General features: G+C 42.4%; 2 protein-coding genes and 1 long non-coding RNA gene across 7 annotated transcripts in view; 2 read left to right on the plus strand and 1 right to left on the minus strand.

The window, feature by feature from the left end:
- Positions 1-6,344, minus strand: part of rnf166 (ring finger protein 166) — a 23,662-nt gene extending 17,318 nt beyond the window's left edge. For 3 of the 4 annotated variants that reach the window (XR_267128.4, XR_003213630.1, XM_003454999.5), the window contains exons 1-3: positions 5,521-6,318; positions 1,339-1,495; positions 857-969 (exon numbers count right to left, since the gene is read on the minus strand). Coding sequence is in view for 2 of the 4 variants with exons in the window: in XM_003454999.5 (XP_003455047.2) it covers positions 857-969; positions 1,339-1,495; positions 5,521-5,702 (452 nt within the window). In the remaining 2 variants the exon portion in view is untranslated. Of the gene's footprint in view, positions 1-856; positions 970-1,338; positions 1,496-5,520 lie in introns of all 4 variants that reach the window. The other variant, XM_005459528.4, reaches the window with a different exon arrangement.
- Positions 6,345-8,103: 1,759 nt separating this feature from the next.
- LOC102075698 (uncharacterized) lies at positions 8,104-9,909 on the plus strand. The gene is made up of 3 exons (XR_267126.4): positions 8,104-8,736; positions 8,821-8,866; positions 9,004-9,909. It is a non-coding gene; the product is annotated as an uncharacterized LOC102075698 (long non-coding RNA).
- A 315-nt stretch (positions 9,910-10,224) lies between these two features.
- ctu2 (cytosolic thiouridylase subunit 2 homolog (S. pombe)) lies at positions 10,225-19,606 on the plus strand. 2 transcript variants are annotated; one of them, XM_013277455.3, is made up of 16 exons: positions 10,225-10,482; positions 12,246-12,320; positions 12,860-12,938; positions 13,079-13,138; positions 13,980-14,040; positions 14,210-14,319; positions 14,419-14,657; positions 14,783-14,918; positions 15,025-15,156; positions 15,975-16,066; positions 16,191-16,288; positions 17,187-17,285; positions 17,380-17,482; positions 18,238-18,304; positions 18,838-18,896; positions 19,266-19,606. In XM_013277455.3, the coding sequence occupies exons 1-16, from the start codon at positions 10,427-10,429 to the stop codon at positions 19,321-19,323; spliced, it is 1,524 nt and encodes a 507-aa protein (XP_013132909.1). In that variant the 5' UTR covers positions 10,225-10,426; the 3' UTR covers positions 19,324-19,606. The 2 variants fall into 2 exon arrangements, with proteins under 2 accessions (XP_013132909.1, XP_003455040.1); XM_003454992.5 differs by having other exon boundaries at positions 10,226-10,482; positions 19,313-19,605.
- Positions 19,607-19,843: the final 237 nt, after the last annotated feature.

Consider the following 19,843-nt stretch of genomic DNA (forward strand, 5'->3'; position numbering starts at 1 on the left):
GTACTCTCACTCCTTTATTCTGCGGCTGGATGCCTCAAACAGAGGACTAGGGCCCGTTTTGTCCCACCAGGTAGGGGGTCGACCGCTCAGTTGTGCACATCAGCCAGAAGTTGTCAGAAAGAGAGTCCGACCTCTTGGGACGCCCACTCACACTCTGTTTGGATCACAGCCTGTTCCACCTGGTGGTATCTGACTCTCTAGCTGTTTACATTCAAGGTGGCCCATTGATCCGGGCCACAGAGAGTGGTAGCTGTTTCCTCTCCTGGATGTAGCACCTGATTACAGTGCATAAACTTGCTGAGCATGTTATTACTGTGCTTAACTGACCAGCCCACTCAGCTGACCTGAACTCCACAGAGGGTCTACACTGTAGACTCTGTAGACTCTACAGGGTCTTATGTAGAGAAAGATCAGAAACACCTTCCCTAAAAGTACACACTAGCTGAAAGGTAGCATCAAAGCAGCCTCAGTAATCTCCACACTGCCACACTGGACCGATGCAATAACTCTCTATATGTAAAATCATTGTTGACATTAGGAAATGTTTAATTATTTTGAAATAATGGATTCTGATTTGTATGAGTTATACTTGATAGTGATCAAAAATACCACAAAGAAACGTAACTAGATTAAAACACACACACACACACACACACACACACACACACACACATATGTCTGTGTGGCTCATAGGAGATGGAGTCTTTTCTTCCTTTGCTACTTTGACATCGTGAAATTTTTTCTGAAACTCATCTAAAAACACTGAGCTGAGCATGTATGCATGCAGGCATGTATGCATGCAGGCATGTATGCATGTATCAGCTGTGCTGCATGAACATGGTCGTAGTGTGAGTACCTTGGTATAGGTTGGGAGGTGGGCACCACAGGAACAAACTTGGGACAGTTGGCCATCTGCTCCTGCACCTTAGAACAGGAAGCAATGTGGGTCCTCATCTTTACTAGAGCCACCTGAAAGCATACACACACCTGGGGTTATTACTGTATACTGTACATGTACGTAAAGAGTCACAGTGACACTGCATGGAGGAGGGCGTTTAGTCACACTTTGTGTCAGAGGCTCTGCTCTTCACTTCTATTCATCTTACTCTGAATCTCAGACTGTCGTCCATTTTTATACTGATTTTCATTTCAACCATTCTGACTTTTGACAGGTTTACTTCCTTTTTCAGTTTCACAGTTTGACGTGCATAAATGGCCAAAGACTAACACTATAAATAAAAAAGAAAAGATTTATATTCACAGTATGACTTGTGCAACAAATAATATTTGTAATAACACGATGGGGGTCTTTAATCTGTTAGAACAGTCATTATCTACCTTCTTGTTACAACCCCTGCAGGGTGCTTTAAATGAAGCCAGCTGCTTCTCCACACTGGAGGACCGCTCCACCTTCTTGGGATCGAAGGGCACGCGACAGAGAGGGCAGAGAGGTGACGTCACCTGGAGACAGGGCTGCAGACACTCCCCACAAAACCTGGAAAAGCAAACAGCGAACAGCAAAGGTAACATTTTTACTCAGACCAGCAGAGCGCTGCTGGCTCCTCTACTGTCAGTCTAGTTTTAATCCATCTTCAAAGGATTTCTTTTACAATTAGGCTGTTTTTAAGTTTCCTGGGTAAGTAAATAACAGTCATATTTCTATTATTCATCAATGCTTTGCAGTCGGACTAAAACAGAAAAAAAAAAAACTAAAGAAGTTCCATTTGCAGTTCATTCAAAGCTGTTGTCAAATATTTAGCTGAGCTCAGGTAGCAGTAAAACTCAGAGACAGGGAAACTCAAAGGAAACCATCCAAATTTGTGCTACAAGCACTTAATGATCAGATGGTTGTTGCTATTCTTCTTGTTTGTTTATTCATTTCCCTTCTTCCTTCTCGTACTTGACCAAGGACTGAACAAGTTAAACAAACTTGCACAGCACTGCTTCAGTTTAAAGAAGAAGCCAGGACAGAAACCGCATCATGCTGCTTTGCATACACCTGCACAGAGAGCATGCTGACACTCGACAAGAACCCAGACCGACGTTACAGCTGAGTGCCGACCCCAGCCCAGCACCCAGAACTTCAACAGATAACTATCAATTTTAATAAACTTAAAAAAAAATCAAGATGTAGCCCTGTGTTTATGAGCTCATGAACAATATTTTACATAAAGGATCACAGCTACAAGCATCTGATTTAAAGATACAAGGTCTTAAATAATCAGGCCCCATCTTATCTTAATGACCTTGTAGTACCATATCACCCTATTAGAGCACTTCGCTCTCACACTGCAGGCCTACTTGTTGTTCCTAGAGTATTTAAAAGTAGAATGGGAGGCAGAGCCTTCAGTTTTCAGGCCCCTCTTCTGTGGAACCAGCTTCCAGTTTGGATTCAGGAGACAGACACTATCTCTACTTTCAAGATTAGGCTTCAAACTTTCCCTTTTGCTGAATATGTACATGGATGCTGTTGATTAATAACAAGTATTGCTAAATCATACTTGTTATTAATCTTTGTCTCTAACAGGTTTCTTCTTGTTAAAAGGGAGTTCTTCCTTCCCACTGTCGCCAAAGTGCTTGCTCATAGGGGGTCATATGATTGTTGGGGTTTTTTCTCTGTATGTATTACTGTAGGATCTACCTTACAATGTAAAGCACCTTGAGGCGACTGCTGTTGTGATTTGCTGTGTAAATAAAATGTAAATGAACTGAACTGAAAGGATAAGATTGTCATGGTCCTGGGCCACGTTGGCCCAGTATTCTTAGTTTTCATGTATTTTGTTCCTTATTTAGGCCATGCTTCCTGAGTTGCTCTGTTACGTTGTTTCCTTATGTGTTTTTCCCCTTGTGACTCTTACCCCCTGTGTGCCCCTCTGTGTATCTGTGAGCCCTCGTCTCTCCTTGTGTTTTATTCCATGTTTTACCCAGCCCGTTATGTCTGTGCTCTCCCCGTGCTCTCTCTCCTCCTGTCTGAACCTCTGTGCACTTCCTGTTTTACTTTGACAGTCTCCCGTCAGTGTTGCGTTCACTCCCGTTGTGTCTTGTTATGATTATCAGTGTCACCTGTGTTCCCCGTGTGCTCCCACTTCCCTCGTTAACCCTCTGTGTATTTATGTCTGCCTCTCCCTCAGTTCTGTGTCGCGTTCTCCCTCATGGCTGTGTGATTCTCCCTGTGGCTCCTTGTGCTTTAGTTTTCCCAGTTTAGTTTTGTATTGTTTATCGTGTCCCCCTATACCAGCAATAAAGCTGTGTTTTTGAGTTTACCTTTGTCTCTGCGAGTTTGCGTTTGGGTCCTTCTCTTGCCTACACACAGCCGCACTGTGACAAAGATGCTGGACATTAAACAATACACAGTATTTAAAATGAGCTCAGTCTTAAACATATGAAGCACTAATATTAATTTATTTAACATGGGGACACACTCGGGCATATTTTTCTGCAGAATAATTATTTTTATTCTTCATAATAGTTTTTTGTGTACTGAGGTTTTTTTAATAGTGTTTCATAAATTAAAAGGAATGGTCTGTAAAATTCCTCCACTGCTTGTTATTTTCAACTAATAATAAATGCTTGGTGAATGGTGTCACTGCATTCAGCACCCGGTTACATCAGTCAGAGGTCACTGAAATTAATATTAAATCCGTGTACAACTAAACAGTGTCAGAGTTTGTCGTTTTCTCTGGTCCCCTTCCCAGTCAGAGCAGCAGGGACACGTTTAGCTCTCACTTCTAGAAATCTGACCAACTTTATTAAAACCTCCAAAATGTGACAATCCAGAGATGGGACCAGGAAGCAGAGTAGTCTGGCATCTTCTTTGTGTTGGATTACAGTGAGTAGATGCAGACTCACACATCCTCTCTTCATGTCATCAGTAAAGAGCGGTTTACTGGAGGACACCCGGCCTCATAAAATTTGTGTTTGATTCAATTTAATGGAGTATTTAATACATTTTATTTAATGGAAGTATATAAACCAAACTACAGATATTTCACAGCCAGGACATCACAGAGCATTAATAAGTCGGCTATAACAGAAGACTAATATTCTGCACCGTGTATAATATGAGAGGAGCATCCCTGAGTCACTGCAGTAGGACAGTAGCAGAAAAACACCACAGTCCTGATGTAAACAGGACTATATGATATTTATGTTGACAAAACATACATAAAATAAGCCTTGATTATGTGTTTCTGTGTGTTGCTATTGAAATGATTTCTATCTCAGCACACTAACGAGCTGACATTTCTTTACCAGCCTCTTCAACACTGTAAGAAATAGATTGCAACAGACCTTTACTGGCCAAGTGTCTCTAACAGTCTATTCAAAAATGGAAACAGAAATGATGACAACCAGATGCCGAAGATCTAAAATTATTCTTCAAAGCTGCAGAGAGTGATGCACACGATGGGACATCGCACTGAAAGTTCAGCTTAGAAGGAGGGAAGAAAAGAAAGAAATCAACTCAATCAAAGAACAGAGACCCAGCAAACGTGACAGGAAGGAAAAGGATTCAGGGCACTGGATTTATCCAGAGAGCTCCCAAAAACTCCTGGAAACACTCAAGAGTGTCAACAGAACATCAGTACGAAATGGGCTGTGCAGCATCTCATTCCTAAGAAGACCAAGGTTAGGACCAAGTCAAGAAAAGAAATATTGTTGACCATTTTGAGATTGAAGTTGAAAATTTGACAAAAAAGTGTAAAAACTAAGACTTTTTTAAAAGCAGACTATCGTTGTTGTTCACAGAGTCCGAGGGTGTAGCAGCTCTGTTCGTCTTAAACAACAACTGTAATCTCCACATGTGGAACCAACACTCGTCGGTACATTTCAACCTGTTGAAACTGTTACTTGGAAATCTGGATTAGTGAAATATTTATCAATTATTTTAAACTGACAGAATTTTGACATTATTTTAAAAATAGAAACTACTGGCATTTAATTCTTGCACGTTAAACCATTTTGTATGTATGTTGAGGGGAGCGTGAGAGAACATGCAACACTGCACATTTCATCTGCTTTCAGCTGCTCTCTGCAGCAAGTAGCTGCGCTGGTTTAAACCCAGTTCCTGGCACAACACCCTGAGGATGTGAACTCTAGGTCTTCTGCTTGTTAGGCTAACCAGGACACTGTGGGCCCACTAGTTTCATTCATAGTTATAGTTTAATATGAGAATTTCATTGTAAATGCTGTGGCTGCAGTGTTAAGAATGGAATGGATGAGTTAAAGTTTATAAACATTTTACTAATGGCAGTCGTTTGAAACTGTGCGCGTGGGTGCTTGCACATATAAACTACTCCAATCATTAAACCAGCTCACTGATCTTCTGTGTTTGGGGCTCTCGGTGCAGTCAGATGACGGATGCTGACGACTTGGACCACATAAACTTACTGAGGTCAGCTGCTGTAAAGACACACATGTGTTCTTCGATAGAAGACCACAGCTGGACATAAAAGTGACCATTCACGGCCATTTACGTCCACACACGACAGCAGAAAGCAGAAGAACAAGCGGCTACTTTACGTGTGAGCACAGCTGGCGATGCTGACGGGTTTGTGGTAGACCTCCAGGCAGATGGGACAGGAGAACTGGCTCTCGATGCTTTCCGCCGGGGCTGCAAGCGAACCCGGGCCGCCGTTCGGCTGCTGCTGCTGCTGGCGGAGCTGGGAGCTCGCCGACACAAAGCTCCTAAACATCGCCATCATGGAGCAGACGACCTGAAATCGTCGACAACTGCTCGGTGCCCGAAAGAGGAAGCGGTCCAAGCACTCAGACAGCTGGTAGCTAGTGCTTCATGTCGTTATCGGGAGTTTGAACTACCGTTCTGCAAACATGATGGCTTTTGCTCGACATAAAATCCTCCACTAAGCACAGCATCACTTTTCCGTGGCTGTTAAAGACACGCCGAACAAGTAAACAGTGGGATTGTTGTTGGCGAGTGCGCGCACGACGCCGTGAGGATGACCCGAACAAACAATTCAAACTAATCTACGAAATAAACGTGGAAAACCACAGAGAGCGCTTCGTGCTGCAGCCGCTCGGTGACCCGTTAGCTCTTTAGGAAAAACGCCAGCGGACGCTCGCGAAGCAGCCACAACAAACAACACTGAGCGCGCGAGGCTTTCTGGAACCTGAAGTTCTTCTGCTTCTTCTTCTTTGGTGTTTATTGGCGGCAGCCAAACACCGAGTCGGTGCATTAGCGCCACCAACTGGTCTGGCATGTGGCTCAAAATCAGATCCTATCATACAAATGCGTTTGTCTAAGATAAAGAAATATTCCCTGATTACTTCTTTAGTTATTTCTAAATAAATCAGTTAAATCTAGTTTCAGTTTGATTGCGTTTGGGTTTTGAATCAGTTGTCTTCCTTCTTCCTCACCAGTGTTGGGTAAGTTACTTTAAATTAGTAACTTAGTTACATTACTAGTTACTTCTCTAAAAAAGTAACTCAGTTACTTCAAGTTACTCGTTACTTTCAAAGTAACTAGTTACTAGGGAAAGTAACTTTGGTTTTACTCAGAATTCTCTTGTTAATGTGTTGCTTCCGTAACTGGATACCCAGCCAGATTGCCAGTCTTCTAGCTTGCTTACTTGCCACACGTGCACTGTGCCACCTACCAACAGAAAGGAAAAAATAATGTGCACATTTCCACGAGAGAAATCCCACGCCTGGACCGTCGTTGACCGCCGCCATGATTCTAGCCTGCTTTTTACATCCAACACAAAAACTGCAGTCGTGGTGCTTTTGATTGTACTCAGAACTTGGAAATTCTGCCTTCTGAATAGGAAGATGTAGGTAACACCAGACTGCAGATGAGCTGCATACAGAGCTGGACTGGGACAAAAAAATAGTCCCGGGCATTTTGACTACAGACCGGCCCACCATTATAGGAAAAATCATAAAGCCTTTGAATGAAAATAAACACTGTTGTGACAGTGATGTACACTGTTCTGATGGTATATATGTATCAATCTATCAATCGTTTGTTGTAAGACTCAGATAATTATTTTTTTAAAAGCGAGACATTTTAAATGAGAATAATAAAGAAAAGTATTTCTTTGTCCCCCCCTTTCCCTGTTAATGCCCTACCTGGCCCCCTGGCATCACTTTGCTAGACCCGCCCCTGCACAGTTACCAGCTGTCAGCTACGTAGAAAAGGATCCTGGTGTTATTTGTCTCTCAGAAACAGTTCATAACTTCCCTTCAACTCATTCATGTCACCTAAAAGGTAAACCTGTTTCTCCATCACCTGTTCAGCTCTGATGATTCAGTAAGGACATCTCCTGGTTTCATCTGCATGTTTCCCTCTCACCAGATAACCAAACCGATATCATGACCAGCAGCTTTACAGCTGTGGCTCCAGCAAACATCAGCTGATACTAGAAATTAATATTAAATAAATTCTAACAACAGCTGATCAAGCTTAAACGTGCTGCTGTTGTTTAACGCGACATCCGCTGGTTTCCTCTTTCTGGCGCAAAGTGGGCGATAAATAAACAAGAGAGAAAAGCCGATCAGCTGATCATTGATCAGTTTCATGATTGAAGTAGAAACAGGAGAGAATGAGAGAAGAAGAGGCAGCTGTGCAGCTTCAGCTTTGTGTCTTTTTCATTGTAGCTGAAGTCCGGGACAAACTGTGTTCCTTTTCACCTCAGTACGAAACGCGTAATATTTTCTCTGAATACCAGACGATTCTGTTTTTTACGGGACGGTTGGCAACTCTAATAATTAACCGTATGAACAAAATAAAGTTCAACATCAGTAACATAGCACCCACACAGCTGTATAGAAACTCCGTCATGCTAGCTAGCACGCAGTACGAAAATGTCAGCATACCGAAAATAAACTCCACCTAAACTTGGTTTATATCTGACTCCGATAGACTGCAGGTCATAACTTCTTACCTGAAGTTCAGTTCACCTGACACGCGGACCGGCGGCCGCTTCGGGTCTCTCCTCTTGCCTCCCTTTTCCTTCATCCACCTGCTGGCTTCCACCACTTGCTAATGTTATTGAATCTGTGGAAGATCCGCGATATCCACCACACGAAGTAACGAGTAACGAGCCTATCTAAATCCCAGTAACGAGTAACGCGTTCCTGGTTTTGGCATAATAACTAGTTACCGTGCTCGTTACCACAATAATAACGTAGTTACTGTAACGCGTTACTTAATAACGCGTTAGTCCCAACACTGTTCCTCACACTCCTGACAGTGTAATACACTGAGCTCTATTCTCTCATCTCCTCCACAGTGCTCACGTTTTCCAATGTTTCCCTGAAATGAATAGTGTGCGGTTCAGCCCAGTGTGCCCAAATCTGAGACGTGAAAGGATTGTTTCTTCTCTCCTCCTCGTCCTCCCTCTCATTTCTCCAGTTGTTGAATTTCTATGAATATGTCTGGTCTACTTTGTGAATTGTAAACTTACTAATGATGAACTGGAATTTGAACAAATGACTCATCTTAATGGTCTTGTCTCTTCAGCCCAGTGGCTGATAATGTCACAAGCATTTCTCCTGTAATCAGTTTCCCTACTTTGATATTAAACTCAGGTAAAAATAAAAGCTACTCTAACTCTATTTAATGTATTCTTAGATGCATCTGTATAAATTACTCAATATTACAATTATGCACAAATATATTTCTGTACTGTACATGAGTTTAATGTAAACTCCTCATTTCTCTTTTCCAACAAAGTGAAATCCACTGTAGCATCTGGAAGTGTCCACAGCTGTTTACTGGTAATGGTTCTATTTGACTTGAGTTTGATTGATTTCGGTTTCACAGTTCAACCAAAACTCCTCATGTTTTGCTTTTTTTCTCAGCACGGTTTAACCATTCCCTGAGTTGGATGCTCCTGTCAATGACCATGTAAGTTTTCCCAGTAATTTAATGTCAGTTGCTCTCTTCTAATATTAAGTGGCATACTATACTATTTACATGCATACTAGTATATACTTCTAGTAGTATATAATTATTTCCTATCCTTACTTGTGTTTGCCTTCTAGAGAGAAAATCCTTTCTCCATGTCTACATTCACCCTGCGATACCATCTTCCTCATTTGAATGAATAAACCTTGTGTCCACATCGTACCCTGTGCTTTTTCAATTTCAAAAGTTCTGTGTCATCTTTGCCTGGCGTGCAGATCTTTACCGTTACTGCTTCTTTCCATTTCCCAAACTTTATTGTAAAATAATATTCTTTAGTCACTAAGTTGACTTCTCGTTAGATAACAAACCTGATCCTCCTGATTTGAGAGGTACATTTATTAAATCATTTACATCTTCATGTTCTAATAACTCTCTATTCTCTGACATTTCTCTTCCTGTTTTCCCTTCCACAGTAATATTATCTGAACTATGCAGCTCTGCTTTTCTGTCAAGGTTCGATTGAGCGTCTCGTGTTTCCCCAGATCCGCACCTGAGCGGGGTCCTGGCCACTCCCACTCACTTGTTCCTCATTCCGCGGCAATCAGTGTAGCCTAACTGCAAAGCTTATGAATCCTATTTAAACCCTCTCTGGAGTCTTTAATTAAAATAAATAAATAAATAAAAGAATTGTGTTGTTGCCATTTATTTATAAAGGTAGTAATATTATATTACCACGGGAACAACAGCCTGTGCAAGAAAGGTAATATTAAACTAACCATCAGCAGGGATAATGTGTGTTTTTGGTTTGAATATGTGAATTGTGCATTGTCGTCTAATATGAGATCTCTGGTATATGTAATGATTGCTTGTATCCATTTGTCTCTTTAACACTATGATAGCGGTTTTTCTGATATTGCAATGATTTTGCGTTTCATTCATAACTGTAGCCACATGTGAGGGTAAATAAAAACAACATTTACAGTTGTAAAACATTTAAACCTCACTGAGAAAATCTAAAATACAAAGTCACCATATCAAATAGTTAACAGGTATAGTTTGGTACTTAGTTTGCTTGCTTATATTTTGAAATGTATATAAATGATAAGCCCATTTCTACTTATATTGTTTATACTTAAAGACAGGGACAACAAAACAATGTCTGTGCTATAATGGCAACACCGAGGACACGCTGTAACACGTTTACCTCACCTGAGTGACGTGTACACCTGTGCCTGCAAGAAAATGCTTTCCAGGATTTTAAACAAACAAACAAACAAGTAAGCAAGCAAAACCAACTGACGCAGCCTACTCTCCCCACCAGCAGGTGGCGATATTTGTGTACCAAAGGTCTGAAAACATCAAGAAGAACAGTTTCCTACGTCATCAAACAGCGACACGATTCAGACAGGAGACTGTTGTGTGAATGCAGTTCGTCAGTGTTAGTCTGCTGATGAAAAGAATCATCTGCAGGAGATTTCACTGATCTAACACTTGGAGCTCACTTTGGCTGCAGTTTTCTTTCCTAACGGCCGCGTTCACCGGGAGAGGCGGAGAGCCGCGATGTGTCAGGTGGATGAAGATTACCGGGGAGAGGTGGAGCGCGCCGCCGTGCCCAGGTAGGCTGAGGTCTACAGGTGCTGTCAATAAGTGTTTATGGATGAGAGTCCATGATAATAAGGCCCAGCAATGAAACGCAGAAATCTTAGTTGGGATTTTATTAATGTCATAATTGCATTAGTTTGGATATCACATGGAGGGGAATAACAGTCCAGATGGAGCTGGGATATTTTTGTAAATATTGTAGCCAATTAATCCTAAATGTATCGTTTAAAGTGCTAAAATCCATAAAGCTTAGACCACCTTTATCATATGCATTCATGACAACAGGTTTAAATAATGAGTCTGCAATAATGCGGAGACAGAGCTGCGGAGGTTCTCTCCGCTTAAGTAATCAGAACTCTTCCTCTTAAGGAGAGATCTCTCCGGAGACACTGGTTTAGTCTACTTTGAGTTTTCTGGATGATAGCATCCAGATTTAAGCATGTTCTTCTTTGTTGATTCTTAGTCATTATTACTCCTAAGTATCTCACTTCATTTTTAACGTGTATATTAGAAATAGATCCGCTGGAACATTCTTTAATAGCCATAAGTTCACACTTGTTAATATTCAGATCAGAGCCAGAAGCTCGAGAAAACACTTTGACTGGTCCCAGAGCAGCAGGCCATCTAAGCCCCAAATCGCCACTTTTCCAACCCGTACGAAAAGGTGTAAAAATATTCGTGTAATAAGTCAGGACGCCGTAAAAACCCCACCTGAACACCGCACCGCCTTTTACGTCACGGGCCATAACTGAGCTCGCCATGTTGGCATATCAGGGACACTGGTGACTGGTAAATTATGCATGCTTCTCTCATCCACTTAATTTAAACTCCAATCAGAGGAGGACTGGAGACCACACCAGTTCATCCAGGTTCACTGTGTTTGCCTACTTTATCTACTCTGTAGCAATCTTTAGTACAGTCTTTACCTGTGCACTAACCCCACGATGGAGTTTTGATGTTTTTTAAACATAAAGCAAATAAAAGTCAGAATGCTGTGACTGAAACAACACACCTGCCTAAAAGTTGATTCTGTTCATCTGGACGTAGAGAAACGTTTCATCATCACCAGGTGACTCCTTCAGTCTGACTGCAGGTTTCCACCTTATAAACAGCTCAGAATGACTGAAACTGGCACCACTGATGAACAATGGCTGTGAGGTCAGTTTATAATCATTAATATGGGAATTATCATGATCATTGATCATTGGCCGTGAGTACCGTTCACAGAGAGTTGGGGAATGGCCTCAGGGCCCTTTGTTCATCAGTCGTAACCAGACGGGTTGGAAATGTGGGGGTTGTGGCTGAGATGGCCTGCAGTGTTCTTTGGAGGTTTATCTTATTTTACACGTTGAAACTCAGAGCATCACAGAAGCGGACCTCTCTCATAAATGAAGCCACAGCAGAAATTAGAAGCTTTAATACAATTCCTGAAATTATCCTGAAATTAATAAAATAGTAAATGCGTTGTATTTATTGAAAATAGAATAAACACATAACACATATCAATTATTGAAACTGGGAAATGGTTTGAGTAAACACTTCACTTTAACAACACTAAATAATGTTTAAAAATGGTTATAGTATAAATGAAAAAGAACTTTAGTCATGGCTCACTGTTTGCTACTAGAACAACTTAAGTCTTTGGAACTCTACTGGAGGAACCACAGAGAACCACAGAGAACTATAGAGAACACAATCCCCAGATCTCCTCACTCTCTGTCACTCATCATCAATGTCATTCCTGTTTTAACATGGCTGCTCTTCTCCTGTTTATTAGTGTTTCGAAGAAATGTGTCAAATGCAAAGAGGCACCTGCAGCTTTGGTCATCAGAGCAGGAGATGCTTACTGCAGGTAAGCTGTGCAGCATTTATAGATATAGAGCTATGATAGATAACACTGTAGACTGAGAGCTCATCTGTGATGGCTGGGATGTTTTTAAGGTAACCAGCATGCCTCACTGCAGGGATACATGACTGCATCTGTGTGATGACGGTGAGCGTAGCCACCACTGTGCAGGGTTTATTGGCCATGTGCGCTCATCAACAGTCGAATAGACAAACTATAACTTTTCGTGGCATGATGCATCAAGCTCAGCCAGACTGACTGGGGAGTGTTTTCAGAGCCCACCACAGACGCTTCATTAAATGTAAACTGTCACTCTGGAAACTCTGGAAACTCTGTTGTCCCTTTGTCAGGTGGGCTTCCTCCCTCAGCGGAGAGACACGCGGGTCAGGCTGGTGAAGACTGGACATACACTGGCTGCTGAGAAACAAATGTTTCATTAAGTTTTTTATGTTTGTTTATACATGGAAGTCATGTGAGGTGTTGGTGTGTTTGGTTTGAGGAGCCGTGCAGTGGCTGTGCTCACATCATGTTTCTGTGTCGTTCAGGCTCTGTTTCAAAGATTTCTTCGTTCACAAGTTCAAAGCTGTGCTCGGCAAAAACAGGATCATTTTCCCCGGAGAGAAGGTAAGTCATTCCTGACTCAACACAACAAAATTCACTTTGCTCCATTTTATTGTCTGAGTTTGTCTTTGACCCAGAATAATCAGCAGAAGCTGAAAGTGTTTGTGACAGCTTCCTAACTGTGTGTGCCTTCTTTTCCCCAGGTCCTGCTGGCTGTGTCCGGAGGTCCTTCTTCCTGTTCGATGCTCAGACAAGTTCAAGAGGTCTGTGTCATTGTCGTCACAAGTCATTTCAACTCAGTTTTATTTCTATAGTGCAAATCACATCAACAGCTGCCTCTTTATATTGTATGGTAAAGACCTTACTATCATACAACAGAGAAAACCCCTGCAATCAGTACGACAAGCACTTTGGCGACAGTGGGAAGGAAAAACTCTGGCAGAACCAGGCTCAGGGAGGGGCGGGGCCATCTGCTGCGACAAGGGAGGTGACGGGAGGAAGACGTGACAAAGACTCACTGTGGAAGAGAGACAGAGATTAATAATAAGTCATAATTAAATGCAGAGAGGAGAAACACCCAGTGCATCATGGGAATCCCCGGCAGCCTACACCTATTGCAGCATAACTAAGGGAGGATTCAGGGTCACCTGGTCCAGCCCTAACTATATGCTTTAGCAAAAAGGAAAGTTTGAAGCCTAATCTTGAAAGTAGAGATAGTGTCTGTCTCCCGAATCCAAACTGGAAGCTGGTTCCACAGAAGAGGGGCCTGAAAACTGAAGGCTCTCCCTCCCATTCTACTTTTAAATACTCTAGGAACAACAAGTAGGCCTGCAGTGTGAGAGCGAAGTGCTCTAATAGGGTGATATGGTACTACAAGGTCATTAAGATAAGATGGGGCCTGATTATTTAAGGAGCAGGATTTCGAGTTGATTCTGGATCCACTGTTTGTTTTTTGGGGTATTTAAGTGGTAGAAAAACATGAAATATTATATTATAGTCTGTCAACTTCTTAAAACTGGCATCTGTATAAAAATATCTTTAACTGCCATAAATAGTTAATGATGTACTTTTGCATTGTTGGATTTATTGAACCATCTGTCACAGGGTTTAAGTCAGAAAGCGAACAAGAAGCTGAGATTCGTGCCTGGCATTGCCTACATCGACGGTACGTCACATCTGAACTAAACATAATATTTCTACAGTTTCGTTCTACATGTACACTGACAGTAACGGGCTGTTCTATTCTATTCTATTTCTGCATTTTTGGTGACATTTTTCTGAAATGATTCTGGCTAAAAAAGAAACCTTGTAAAGGGGTGTGTCTTTGTTCCCAGAGGGTGCTGCGATAGGCCAGTCGGTGGAGGAGAGGCAAAGGACAGTGGCTGAGCTTCAGGCAGTGTTTCAGGCTACTGGTTTCCCCTTCTACATCTTACCTCTGGAGCAGGTCAGTGTAGAGCCAGGCCGAGCCTGCTGCTCTTAATGTTAATTAGACTGAACCTGATCACAGACCGTCTTTGTTAAATATACACCAATGTTCTCTAAGGTCCTGGACCTGCCCGCTTCAGTCGTGGCGACCAATCCATCGCCCTCAGAGCAACCTGCCAGCGCCTACAAAGCAGCCGTGGGTCACTTTGTGGAGACCGACGGCAGCAACAACTTTCCAACACCACAGGAACCAAAGAAGATGCTGTTGCCTCATGTTCAGGAGTCGCACACGCTACAGCAGCTGCTTGGTTCAGTTAAAACACTGACGGCCAGAGAAGAGCTGCTGAACACACTAAGGTCAGGCATAAAGGACTCGCTTCAGCTATTTGTGATGCTTCTGTTGCTTAGAGACGTTCCAAGCTGCCACCTACAATCAGGTGGAAATGATTCTTTGATTCCTGACTGTGTTGTGTTCCTCAAAGGCAGCATCTGCTGGTGCACACAGCTCGTACAGAGGGCTACAGTAAACTGATGCTGGGAGACAGCTGCACCAGACTGGCTGTTAAACTTCTCACCAGTATATCACTGGGCAGAGGAGCGCAGCTGGCCCAGGACACGGTGCGTATACCTTGTTACCTCGTGTATAAAGGACCAGGTCGTATTGCCACATTTAAAGTTTGAGTTAAAACAAATCTGCTCTTAATGTCATTGTTGTTTTAAACAGGGTTTCTCTGACTCCAGATACGGTGACATCATATTAGTGCGGCCAATGAGGGACTACTCTGCCAAAGAAATAGCTTACTACAACCATCTGTTCACTGTGCCCTCTGTTGTTATTCCAAGTGTGGACACCAAGGTAAACCATGAAACAAAGACATTAAAAATGTTTCAAAGGCTTTAGTGTGTACTCGCTCATGTTCATAGAAAAGAAAACGGCATCGATGACGTACGTCTAACAGCAAACGGATCATTCCGGTCACAGCAGGAGCTGTAACAGCCGTCAGTCAGCAGCCTTTAGGAAGTCGGGTTCAGAGGTGCGACCCATAATAAACAGGATTTTACTAATCTTTCAATCCTGACTAAAATAAGCAAGAATATTCATGAAATGGACACCATCAGTACAGATGTGCACAGATGTGTACATGACCTCTGCCACTGCACTGTTCCCACGGGGCAGTTTCCTGCTTCCCCTCCTTACGTCTTTGAATCATTCATGTTTTCTGTTTCATTAATGTCATTGTTCAAGGAAAGCGTTCCATCTTCTCCGCTTTGACTTTTTCTTTTCTTTCCTTTAACTAAAGTTAGCTTAGATTAAATCCAGGCTCTTAGACGTTCTTCATTGGGTTGTCATGAACAAGTGTCTCACTTGTTGTAGATTTCTGGGTGGTTAAGCCGGGCTTTATAATGAATACGATGGTTAACTGTGTGAACAAAGGTCTCTGTCAGAAACTGAGCGAGGGGACACGAGGCTCATAAACTTTGGGAGCGTGGAGACAAAAATGGTGAGTTATCAGAGATGGAGGGAGGTTTTTTATGTTTGAGATATTAAGTATCATCATCTGAGAAGTCAGGACCTTTCCTGTGTGTATATCTGTCTCTTCCTGTCCCTGCGCCTCCTCCAGGAGTTTCAGCGTTTCCAGCCTGTGTACAGTTTTGTTGTTCTGTGTTCCACAGACGGTCGATAAGGCCAGCATCCAACGTCTGACAGAGAGTTTTGTCACCAAACTGCAGGCAGACTTCCCCTCCACTGTCAGCACCATCTACAGGTTGCAGTTACACACATGCTTCATGCACATCAGCACTTTGAACATATTGGGGACATGTGTGCTGCAGGTTTTCTCAGCCAGTTGTCCCAGTCTCACTGTTAAACCCAGCACGTGTGTCACGCAGGACCAGCGAGAAGCTGCAGAGTGCATGTATGAAATGGTCAGGAGCCGAGCGCTGCGACCGATGTCTGCTGTGTCTGTGCAGCCTGGATACTGCTGTGGGTGAGTGAGGCGCTTTACAGGAAGCCACAGCCTGCAGATCACTGACACATACAGGAAAAACTCATTATCAGCACATTACAGTGCTCCAGATCAGCTTTATTTATATCCCACTAAATGTGGACGAACAGGAAGTGGAAACAAGGCCACAGGACTGTAATTACAACTTTGAAGATTACTTTTTCTTCCTTGCTGAAAGATTTAAAAATATTTGAAAACACTGCATTGAGTTCATTAACATTGTGAATGTATTCAACAGACTGTGGAGTATTTCATACAAACGTCTCTGATCACAGAGCAGCAGGAGAACTCGCGTGTCACACAGAGTCATGTCGATCACTGACATTGATCTCAGAGTGACACCAAAGAGCCCACATGGTCCGATCAATAATGGATCAATATACTGTCATAATCAGGAAAAGACCAGTAGAAGTAATTTCTATTACAGCTCAGTAAATATGTAGAATAACGGCGTAATAAGGAGAATAAGAGGTAATATCATGGTAATAGCATGTTATGACCACTTAATTACAAAGTAATATAGAAATACCAGTGTTATAGCTGAGTAATATTGTGTTGTGGTAATAAACATATTAATAATAGTGTAGTAATTAATGGTAACAGCATCGTCTAATATCTGTATTTATGTATTTAAATATATTTTTTATATGCTGACTTGTGGCAGTGACCTTACAGGGTAATACTGGTTTTATGAGGCTTTAGGCTGCTGTTCATCATCATCATTATTATTATTATTATTATTATTATTATTATTATTATTATTATTATTATAATAAGATGATCCTGGAGTGAATCCTCTGGTGAAAACCATCTGCAGGACATCGTTCTGGTTCAGGAGGGCACGACTGAACCAGTCTGTCTTTATCTCCGATCTTTTCAGAGGAGCCATCGGCCTTCCAGGCCACGCTCCTGTCAGATCAACTCTCTGGGTCTAAGTGTCTGCGAGGCAGTGCTGCTGAAACCCTGAGGCCAAACCCAGGTACAGTGACTGCTTTAGAACTAAACAAGCTTCTTCTAAAGTGGATAGCCAGCGGTGTTTTTAGACCGTGTATATAAATGTTTCTGTTAAACAGGGAGGCCGGAGTCGCCGGCTCCCACTGGACAGTGCTGTTCCTCTGCAGGAGGGCGGGACTGTGGGAGACCAGGAAGTGATGGAGGTTGCTGTTCTTCTGCTAAGTAAGTGTTTATTTTCTGTGTCGGATTTATTATCTATCTCCAAACAGCCATTTTTCAGACATATATGGCAAATATTTCCATCCACTAGGTGCTGTGTCACACTCAATGACACATTTCTGTGATGAAAAGTCAGTAATATAAGAAATAATCTTTGACATTTTCTTGTTTGCTGTCAGTTTCGACACTGGCCTGGCTTGTTGGTTACCTCTGCTTATTTTGAGAATGCTGTAATGTTTAAAAATAAGAACTAAGATTGATCCTTCTCTTCTTAGCAATAAATATCGTAGTTTGGAGATTGATCTGTAACTGCTGAGGTTTTTAGGAAAGGTCGTAGCTAAGCAAGTTCAGGTTTCTTGAGATAATTCTAACCACGGCCCCTCTGTAGATACAGGACCTGTAACATTACTGGGTAATCTATTACACTGGCAGCATGCTGTCATTTAAACACTTTACATAAAGGTTCTCCGTGCTTTCATTCACAGGTACCTGCTACAAAGTCTTTGAGATTATATCCTATAGTTTGAATTTCATCTAAAAACCATCAGATATTCAGTCAAGTCCTAAAAGTAAACTGGGAGAAAACGTCCCACTTCGTTCACATTTCTTCTTCTGTGCATCACATGAGGCCAAAGCCCGTACAGACGTCTGCTGTTTCCTTTCTTCATTGAAACAGTGTTTGTGAAGCATCCATCAACTTTAGACTCGTCCCTGTGGGTGGTCATAGCTGAGTTTTCTGTATTGCACTTGTATTACAGGCTACCAGAAACAACACGTCTGAAGAGCCTGTTGTGTTACAGCTGTGCACTGACTATCAGAGACATGGTGAGTGCAAACACATAATGTGTTTAACCCTTTCATGCATGAATTATGACAACCTCAGTCAGGAGTTTTTTCTTTAGTATTTTTATTCTTCTTTAGGCATAAAAAAGATTTTTGAGCTTCATTTTTAAGCATGTGCTTTTCAAAGAGTTTGTTACGCGTCCACTTAGGTGGACACTGATGTGTATGGAGCGACACATCACTGTCCAATGCAAGTACACCATCAACACTGACACGAATACATGAAAACAGCCTGTCCATTGTAGTGAGGTTAAGGAAGCTGGAGAACGAGGTCATTGGTGTTTTTTGTTTTTGTGTATTTATTTGAGTTGTGGCATTAACACCAAAGACCAAATCAATCTGATTCAAATAGCAACACTTCAAACATTATAACAAATACCTGTGACTCAGACTTACAGTCAGCCATCAGTGCGTGCTGCAGCAAACAGGAAGACGGTGGGCGGCACACACCATGTTTGTTATTAACTAATCAGAGTGTTAAGATCTCACATTCGACCTGTTTGTTTCCTTTCCAGTCGACAGTGAATCACCTCCCTCAGTACATCCTGTCAGAGGCTCAGAGGAGGCAAAGGAGGTGGGGACTGTTTGTTTCACTTTTCTTTGACTGCGTTTGCATCACAGTTAGAAACAGATTTTCTCACTTTAATGTAGTTTTCAGACCTCCCTGCGTGATACGGTACACTGTACACATGCTGTGAGGTAAAGTATGATGTCATATTTACTGTGGCTTTGGGAAATTTCAAAGTATGTTGAACAGTTTGAGCTGCGTCTTTCTCGCTGTCCTCTTTGCAGTCACCCTCCCTGAAAGTAGTCACTGTGTTAGCTAAACTGACCACAGGTGTAACGCGTAGCACGCAGACTGCTTGGATGTGTAAAGACTGGCTTAGTCTGTAAATACAGAAGCATCTTTATTCATAGACTAATACAGATGTTACATTTACAGTGAGACTGCAGGTGATCGAGGGCTGACTGAGTTGTTGTGCTCTGTAGATCTCAAATGAGAGAGGAGATCAGTGAGTTCCTGCTGGATGATGGTGACGAAGGAAATTAGAAACAAAAGGAGAAGCCCCGCCCCCCACGCCAGAAGAGGATGGAGGAAACGTTTCTTCAAGGAAACTGGCAACTGACACTTAGGTTTAAGTTCTGCAGAAAGGAGCTGATTTCATGTTTAACAATGACATCATTAGAGAGCGTGTGTGTGAGAGCGTGTGTGTGTGTGTGAGAGCGTGTGTGTGTGTGTGTGAGAGCGTGTGTGTGTGTGTGTGAGAGCGTGCGTGAGAGCGTGCGTGCGTGCGAGCGTGCGTGCGAGCGTGCGTGAGAGCGTGCGTGCGAGCGTGCGTGAGAGCGTGCGTGCGTGTGTGAGCGCGTGCGTGTGTGAGTGTGTGAGCGCGTACGTGCGTGTGCGTGCGTGTGTGTGTGTGTGTGTGAGCGTGTGTGTGTGTGAGCGAGCGTGTGTGTGTGTGTGTGTGTGTGTGTGGAGCAATCTTGCATCCTTTTAAATGATTTGAGTGTTTTTTTTCT

This window comes from Oreochromis niloticus, linkage group LG13 (assembly GCF_001858045.2).
Source record: "Oreochromis niloticus isolate F11D_XX linkage group LG13, O_niloticus_UMD_NMBU, whole genome shotgun sequence".
Classification (NCBI taxonomy): Eukaryota; Metazoa; Chordata; class Actinopteri; order Cichliformes; family Cichlidae; genus Oreochromis; species Oreochromis niloticus.

Coding starts and splice junctions, on each gene's coding strand:
- ctu2 (XM_003454992.5), top strand. CDS start 10,427: ATGTGTCAGGTGGATGAAGATTACCGGGGAGAGGTGGAGCGCGCCGCC. Junction 12,939..13,078: donor TCATTTTCCCCGGAGAGAAG/GTAAGTCATTCC, acceptor TCTTTTCCCCAG/GTCCTGCTGGCTGTGTCCGG. Junction 15,157..15,974: donor TTCCAAGTGTGGACACCAAG/GTAAACCATGAA, acceptor TGTGTTCCACAG/ACGGTCGATAAGGCCAGCAT.